Below are 8,880 nucleotides of genomic sequence, written 5' to 3' on the forward strand. Positions count from 1 at the left end.
AATGGCTATGTCAGAATGCCAGATGCAAGGGAGGGCACCAGGATGCTTGTTTCTTGTTATCTGGTGTGCTCCCTGTGCATTTGGTGGGCTGCTGTGAGATATAGGAAGCTGGACTAGATGGGCCTATGGCCTGATCCAGCAGGGCTTTTCTTATGTTCTTATGGTGGGAGGGTGTAATGGGGTCATTTCAGGGCAGGGATGGACAGGCTGGTGGGTGAATTGGGCCCAGGAAGGGGGTGAGACCAGCCTGGGCGACTTAGGCCATATCTTAACCCCACTCTGGGCTGCTTGGATCTATGCCAGTGATTTCACTGGCACAAATCTGAGTAGCCCTATGGGGTGGCTGCTGTGAAATGCAGGGTAAGGGGACATGAAGCTCCTTACTCAGAGTGGTGCAACAACCATCTCCTACCCTGCACTGGGTACAATGCAGGCCAGTTGGCCTGCCTGTTCCAGTGCAGGACAGGATTGGGCTGCCAGGTAAATAGCACACTCATCTGAAAAAAATACTCTTCATCTTGATTCACTGGTGGGAAAGTGCTCCAAAAGATCCTTGCAAGCAACCTCAGGAGTGGCCAAGTCACCATCAGAAAGCTCATTAATTCGTCCAGGCTTAAATGGCTTCAGTCTCAAATCCTTTTTCATCATTTTTTGGATAATTAACGGAGGACACAATCTTATGCATAGTGACTTTGTGGCCACCTTGCATATAGCAGGGCCAGTCCCTGATTAGTAATTTCTGGTTGTTTTAACCAGGCCAATCACTAGGAACAAGGATGAGCCCAATGAACTTATTTTCACTTCTCCTCTGAGTCACACATTCCATGTTTAATGGAACCATCGCTCAGTCTAACTACTTGGAATGTACCTTGCAGTTTCTCTTGTGAATATGCAGCCTTTTTAATGTCCAGAAATTCTCAGGTGCATTAATTCATGTTCAACAGGATCCACTGGAGACTTGAATCACATAAAAACATGTCTTGCGATATTAAAAGTTAATATCCTCATTAGTAGACCGATGAAAGAAGAGGCTTTAAAGTAGCAAGGTTTTGACTTCCTCTTTCACTACACCTACTGCGGGATGATGTTTGCTCAGTAAGTGTTTCTTGGCTGAGAGCAGTCCTTTGAGCCTTATTATTATTTATGTCTCTTTTCCGCTAGAAACCTTTTTGTTGTTGTCCAGGATAATTTTCTTTTTTAATTTTTTATTCCAGCCATGCAGGAGATGTTTTGATGGATTATGACCTCAACAAATGTCTAAACTCAACCAGCAATGACAACCCAGAGATTTAAAGCAGATCTTTCACTTTCCTGGAAAGGGACTGGGCCTCAGTCTTTAGAGTGCTTTTGATGCGCTACCTCCCTCTACTGTTACTCCTGTGAAGTTCTCCAATGATGGGAAATCATGTACTAGCAGCTTCAATTTCTGTGTTGTCCCTTCTGGCAATCATGGGAGACACAGACAGTAAAACAGACGGCACTTTCATGATGGACTCAGATCCCGGCCGCTGCATGAGGCACCATTATGTGGATTCCATCAGCCACCCTTTGTACAAGTGTAGCTCGAAGGTAAGTACTACTTTTCAACCTTTTGTTACATTCTTGCAAGCAACATAAATACACCCACACAACGGAAGCAGTCTTCTGAATCGAGGGCTAGTTTGACTTTGGAGGTTTCATGCTTTCTTCCCAGCATGAGGCAGCTGGCAGAGATTTACCTCATAGTCAGTCTCTCAGAGATGTTTTGGCAATTGTGTTCATGGCTGCCCTGAAACCAGAGACAGGGCTAAATAACAGCAGTCCCCAAGATGCTTTTGTGACGTTCTCAGAAAACTCCTGAAACATCTAACTTTCATTTTGACAAACAGAATACTTGGAGTTGATTGTTTTGCTGATCCTAGACATTTTAGTGCTTGAAATCAAATCAAAATGAATTGTCACACAAAAGGTGGGCTACGTTCCAAAGAACCATATCCAGTGGGATTTTGGATTTTCCCCCCTTTGAACTGCAGACCCCCATGCCACACCAGAAAGTTCCATCAGTTTCAAAAGCAATGTTCAAGAAACACAAAATTGCAGAATCCCCTTGGATTCTGTGTGGATCCAGTTGTACAGTTCTTTGGATCCTGAGTGTGGAGTTTTGGAAAGGAAAACACCTTTCTAGAATCTGCTGACTGAAGTAACTACTTTGAATTGCCTTGTGATAAGATCCAGTTCTGACTGGATCACACAATATAATTTTTTGTCCCCCAGGTATATGCATGCTTGAAAAAATGTATGAATTGGCTTATCCCAAATATAGTCAGCTGCACTTTCCTTGATTGCAGTGGCAATTTTTTCCAGCAACTACAATCACAGAAATTTCCGCTGATCCATCTTTGATCAGCCACTATATTAAATTTGTCCACATGAGCACATTCCTGAAGAAGGCTGGGACTTCCTCATGAACACAAATTAGATTGTCTGAATTGGCTCCAAGCCTTTGTGGTTGAAGAGATGCATTTGAAAATGTGATAGCAAAAAATTCTCAAATGGTACATTTTTGAACTAAAGACCCTGTGTACTTTTAAAAATGGTTAAACCTGATTACCAGCTGCAATCAGACCCCTGCCAGATTTAAGTAAGTGATATGCAAATAACATGCATAGAACAACAACCTGTAAATTAGTCACTGTCTTTTAGTTTATAATTTCTGATGTTGAAGATGAGTAGCCCATCCTTGTGTATGTAGAAGTGCAGAAAGTTATATTATCCATTTTTACGTATTTCATTATCACTGACAAATCACATCTCTACTTATTATATACATACTGGAAGTCATCAACACATTGCTCCTCGATGAAATAACACTGGCAGACAAGAAGCTGTTGCCCTTTACCCAAAGAACACTGTTCATATATTCTCAAATGGGGGCAACTGACTGACTGGTGGAAAAAATGCAGCAGGTTCCTTTACCAGGGGTATTTGCTGGTCTGAAACTTGGCAATTTGAGGTGTCATTTAAGCAGCAGCATGGCCAAGTTTGTGGACGACACTAAACTTTTCTGAGTGGTGAAGACCAGAAGGGATTGTGAGGAGCTCCAGAAGGATATCTCCCAACTGGAAAAATGGGTAGAAAAACGGCAGATGTGCTTCAGTGTAAAGTAATGCACATTGGGCCAAAAAAATCAAAACTTCACATATAGGTTAACGGATTCTGAGCTGTCTGTGACAGCTCAGGAGAGGGATCTTGGGGTGCTGGTGGACAGCTCGATGAGAGTGTTGACGCAATGTGCAGTGGCAGTGAAGAAGGCTAATTCTATGCTTGGGATCATCAGAAAAGGTATTGAGAATAAAACACGAATAAAATGTCAATCAGTGGTAAGACCACCCCTGGAATATTGTGTCCAGTTCTGGTTGCCACATCTCAAAAAGGATACAGTGAAAATGGAAAAGGTGCAGAAGAGAGCAACCAAAATGATTACTGGGCTGGAGCACCTTCCTTATGAGGAAAAGCTAAAGCATTTGAGGCTCTTCAATCTAGAAAAAAGACACCTGAGAGGGGATATGATTGAGGGCACAATCCTACCCTGCACTGGAACAGACAAGCCAGAAGGTTTGCGCTGTATCCAGCGCAGGATAGGGGCCAAAAGCAGCTCATCCAGAGGCAAGGGGAAACTTTTCCCCTTACCTCTGAGCAAGGCGCTCTTGCCCCATGGGTCTCCTCGGACTTGCGCTATCTCTGCCAGATCCAAGCCCCGTCTTCCGCTCCTCGCCTGCCCACCCCGGGGTCGCCCACTGCCCATCCTCCCCCACCCAGGAACGCCTCCCTCCCACCTTCTCCCTGCCCCCTCCCCGCCTACCTTAGAGCCTTGCATTGTCCGGGCGGGCCGACACAGGGCTTGGTGCCTCTGTCGGTGCGGCAGCTTATTCCAGCCTCTGCAGGCCTAAGCAACTCCAGAGGAGGTGCAAACATGCCTTACAGCATGTCTTACATGCCTTATAGCATGTTTGCGACTCTTCTGGGCCGGTGCAAGGGACTTGTGCCGGCCCAAGTAAAGGGCAGGATTGCATCCTGAGACTTACAAAATTATGCAGGGGATGGATAAAGTGGATGGGGGATGTTCTTTTCCCTCTCACACAACACCAGAATCAGGGGATATCCACGAAAACTGTTGGGATAGTTAGGACAGTCAAAAGAAAATATTTCTCTACCCAGCGTGTAGTTAGTCTGTGGAATTGCTTGCACAGGATGTAGTGATGGCATCTGGTCTGGATGCCTTTAAAAGGGAATTGCACAAGTTTCTGGAGGAAAAGTCCATCATGGGTTACAAGTCATGATGGGTATGTGCAACCTCTGATTTTAGAAATAGGCTACTCAGAATGCCAGATGCAAGAGAGGGCACCAGGATGCAAGTCTCTTTTTGGCTTGTATGATCCCTGAGGCATCCTGTGGACCACTGTGAGATACAGGAAGCTGGACTAGATGGGCCTATAGCCTAATCCAGTGGAGCTCTTCTTATGTTCTTATGTAACTTTTGGTGGGAGGGAGGTTTCACTGGAGGTGAGAACAGGATGCATAGCAGGAGGACTGCTTTTGGATATAGTTAAGAGTAAATTGCAAAAAAAACACAACACCTTGTGTGTTTTGAACGTATTTGTTGTGAGCACTTTTTATACCTCGTAATAATAATACAGGTGCTTTTCAGGAATAATTACATGTGATTGAAGCATGGGTGTGTCTACTCCCACCCTAAATGCTGTTCCTGTTGGTAGACAAATCACTTGCATTTTATCATGGATTAGGAGATTTATCTACATCTATACACATCTTCACTCACAACTGCTCCAGACCTAGGTTTTGTTAGAGCCAAATGCAGTAAATGTGGTTTGCATATGGTTTCAAGTGATTTTTTGGCCAACCTTCCATTTACATTTAGGAAGATGAGAAAATGCCAATAAAGTGTTTTTGTTTGAAATGTTATGCTTGGAGAATTTCAGTATGGTTTAACAGCAGCTGCGGAGTTTTCTGCTGTGTTCTTCTAGATGGAAAAGAAAAAGTGTGAGAGAACCATTGATTGCAGTTCTGACACCTGCTTCTGCTTCTGATCATTTTCTCTGCATTTTCTTTTTCTCTGCAAAAGTCAACTCAAGAACGCCCACCGAGTCGGGCTGCTTTATTGAAAAACAAGTTAACTTTCACAGTTCTCCATAAAGTTAAAAAGAAAAGAACAAGCAACTCATACTGACATTATTTTAAGTAAGGCAGGCATATACATGTTATTTGCCTGTATCTGTCCTGTGGGCCATATGTTTGACACCCTTGGCTGAGACCATCTATTTTAGGGCAAGAACTATTGGTTCAACCAACACCACATTGACTTTTAAATTAGCAAACAGTGATCGGTGTTATTGAAAAAGGTACTTCCTTTTCCTTCAAAGGAGAGTGTGAATTCCAGAGTTTTCATAGTCAGTGTACTAGATTGTTATTGTGGTATTCATTTCTGCTTGCAATTTGTTTCAGTAATTTCATTTCATTTTGTGATGGTCTGTCTATGAGTGTACTTTGACATGTCCACAATTATGACTGCAGATAGAAGAGGAGAACACGGAGACAAAGGGTCTCAGGCAATATAATATCTGCACATTTTGACTATATTACGCTTGCACTATTTCTGTGCGATGCGATCATATCATTGCTAATTATTTAGGTGATTATCTCTACTGTGCTATATAGTATACCATGTAATAAACAGCTGCTGTGACTGATTTAATGGAGAAGCAAAGCTTCCGAAGTACATGCTATTTTCATCTCATCTGCACACTTGCCAAAATATATTCTGGCATTATGAAATTACACCGAAACCTTCAGCCGAGTCAAACATATTTAATAAAAGGATAATAAACGTATTTAATAAACGTACTTAATTAAAGGATTTAATACGTGTACAGTAAATATATAAACACAAAAATCTATTTTCAACCACAAAATGATGCAGCTCAGATATCTATGATTTTTCTGATAAAGTCACTTGCTAAGCATTTGTTGTAGTTGAAAAACAGGAACTTTAAAACAAAACATTAACTATTTATTTCAACACTCTTAAAGTAATTGCTGTTAATTTAGTCTAACAATGGAATCAATGGAAGTTTTTTCCCTAGAGGAAATAGCAGTTTTAAGGCCCTGTGATCTGGATTATGACTGTGGCAGGGGCAAAAGATTAAAGCACCCTCTGTCATGGTTTTGATTTAAACCATGGCTGTCCAGCAGCAGGTATTTAGCATGCTACAAGCATGCATGCTAGTGGTATTGAATGCATGTTGTAGCATGTAGTTTGACTCCTTGATGGATAAGCCTGTTGCAAGATTAGATCCAACCAGGACGAGAGGGGGAGTGGAACTGGCGGATCCTGAACTCCATGTTGGGCTGGAAGGTCCGATACAGAGTCTCTCAAGTCTGCACTGGCAAAATAGCTGGTGCAGACTTGAGAAGCCAAATTGTGGGACTTGGGGTTTCCCCCAAGAAGACCTCTTATGGCTGCCTGGGGATGCAGGATGCAGTAGTAGCAACTCTGGCGCCACTACACACGGTAACAGCGCCGCCTTTAGAATTGGGCTGTTAATCTCTAAAGGCAGGGGCACCCAAAACAGGCCCTGATGCAGATCTTAATTGACATAGAGCCCAGTCCTATGCATGCCTATTCAGAAGTAAGTCCCATTATAGTCAGTGGGGCTTAGTTCCAGGTAAGTGTGTCTAGGATTTCAGCCTGAGATTCATTGCATGGGTGAGGCTTTAATGGATACTTCTGAATGCCTAAATATTTTGCTTCTGAAGAAGACCTCAATATTTTGTTTATTGAAAATGTTTGCCCTTAACCTTATGTGTAACCTGTGTTGTACCCTACCCAAAGTTAAACCTATTTCCTTTCCTGTATCTGTAATGAATAAATAAAATATATTAAAAAAAAGAAAAAAAAAGAAAATGTTTGCCCTTAACACAATTTACAATTTACAGAGTCTTGCCTGATGTGTCAAAAATAGTATCTATTGTAGCAGGGTAATTAATTGATTTCAAAAGCAGCATCATTGCAAAGTTTGGTGGAAAGCCAATTTTAGCATGGGTTCCATTAAGATCTGACAGAAGCTCAGTCTTGTATGGTGCTTTATAGTCAAACTTTTATCTTGGTTTGCCCTTTCTAATTTCTTTTCAGTTGTTTTCTGTGTATTTCACTAGCACGTTCAGGCAGAAAAAGGAGGGATGAGGGTTTTTTGGGGGGGTGGGTGGGACTTGGATAGCAATACTATAAATGTATAAGCAGCCCAAGAGAAAACAGACATTCTGGATGCTCTATCCCAAAAGTTTTGCATTATTTCCAGTGATCAGGAATTCACTGGTCTTCACTAGTTTCCATACTGCTTATCAATAATAGAAGCAGAATAAATTTTGCAAAATAAGCAAATATACCTTTATCATTTGTACAGACTGCAAAATTGAACTTTCTTGGTGCAGAATTGGTGCACTGAATTTTGATGGATTTGGGGTGGGGGTAGTGTAGAGTGTGTACACCCTAATTATACTAAGACCAAGCAATGATTCTTAACTAATCTGAGGATTTGGCTGTTTAACAAGAACTAGATAGTGGATGGTGTATAATGAATGATGTTCTTGTATCAAAACTCTGCAGTGATCTAGAGCTACATTCCTTATTCTTTTTACTTCCTCATTGCAGATGGTGCTTCTGGCTCGCTGTGAGGGACGCTGCAGTCAGATCTCACGCTCTGAGCCAATGGTATCCTTCAGTACAGTTCTGAAACAGCCTTTCCGTTCCACCTGCCACTGCTGCCGGCCACAGACTTCCAAGCTGAAGGCCATGCGATTGCGCTGCTCAGGTGGCATGAGACTCACAGCCACTTATCGTTACATCCTCTCCTGCCACTGTGAAGAGTGCAATTCCTAGGGGCAAACCTGCTGCAGCAGACAGGGGAGTGAGGGAAGGACAGAAACTCTGCTGCAGGTCCCCCAGAAGCAACCACAGCCAAGGATGGCCGCTTTTCCCAGCATGCTTCTGCAGTATTGACTCAACTAAGGATAATTAATATGGATTTTCTTGAGAGTTATGGAAAGTGGACCATGATGATTCTTGGGAATGTGCCAAAACATGAAACAGACATTAGAATGTATATCCGCGAGGAAGATGAAAACTTGGAGGGGGGTGTTGGAGTGCAATCATCTTCAGAACTATTTTTATTGGAAATAACTTTTGGGTAGTTTTGCTGGCTCAGCAGTTCTTTAATCCTGAGTAAGACCCAATGCGGAATTATGGCTCTTCATTTGAGTGTTCCTGCAACTAGAGTAAAAAAGTAAGGACAGACATGTACAGTGGATGTCATTATGATGGAAATGTTTTATTCTAGAAGAAGAGAAAAACTCCATCCCTGTATACAGAAGCATATTGTATCATTTAAGTATGCCCCTTAGTTTATATTGGCCTTGAAAATGGACTGTGTTGATGGTAAGAGTTATATTTTATCTGGTCTGGCAGGCAAGTGCCGGACAATTAATTGTGATTTAGGTGCAGTTACAAAATAAATAACATGAAAATTATGGATCTACTAGTGCAGCTCTTACAGTGTTGGGAAGACATATTTACAGCCAAAGACTGAAGCTTTAAAAAGAACACTGCTTAACAGGGCCTCCCCATAAGCCTTCTTTGTCAATTTTCCCAGTGATAGTTGGAACGGGTAGAAGTCACATCATGCTACAGAACTTCCAGAATGGCAATTGTTGACCTTGCCTTCATTCATATATAGGCAGACATTTTGAAAAGGCTTCTTTCCGGGTAAATGAACATGTGTATTCCTCACAGTATGTGTGACATCAAATGATTATTTACATGCACAA

General features: G+C 42.1%; 1 protein-coding gene across 1 annotated transcript; it reads left to right on the top strand.

The window, feature by feature from the left end:
• The first annotated feature begins 1,392 nt into the window (after positions 1 to 1,392).
• On the top strand, positions 1,393 to 7,936 carry NDP (norrin cystine knot growth factor NDP). Its single transcript, XM_066622442.1, has 2 exons — positions 1,393 to 1,569; positions 7,709 to 7,936. Exons 1-2 carry the CDS (start codon positions 1,393 to 1,395, stop codon positions 7,934 to 7,936), a joined length of 405 nt encoding a protein of 134 aa, XP_066478539.1.
• The last annotated feature ends 944 nt before the right edge of the window (positions 7,937 to 8,880 follow it).

The sequence above is a fragment of the Tiliqua scincoides genome, chromosome 3 (assembly GCF_035046505.1).
Source record: "Tiliqua scincoides isolate rTilSci1 chromosome 3, rTilSci1.hap2, whole genome shotgun sequence".
Classification (NCBI taxonomy): Eukaryota; Metazoa; Chordata; class Lepidosauria; order Squamata; family Scincidae; genus Tiliqua; species Tiliqua scincoides.

Bases quoted from the DNA above. Each gene is read 5' to 3' on its own strand.
- NDP (XM_066622442.1), top strand. From the start codon at position 1,393: ATGATGGGAAATCATGTACTAGCAGCTTCAATTTCTGTGTTGTCCCTT. The intron at 1,570-7,708 runs GTAAGTACTACT...TCCTCATTGCAG, and splicing joins TGTACAAGTGTAGCTCGAAG to ATGGTGCTTCTGGCTCGCTG.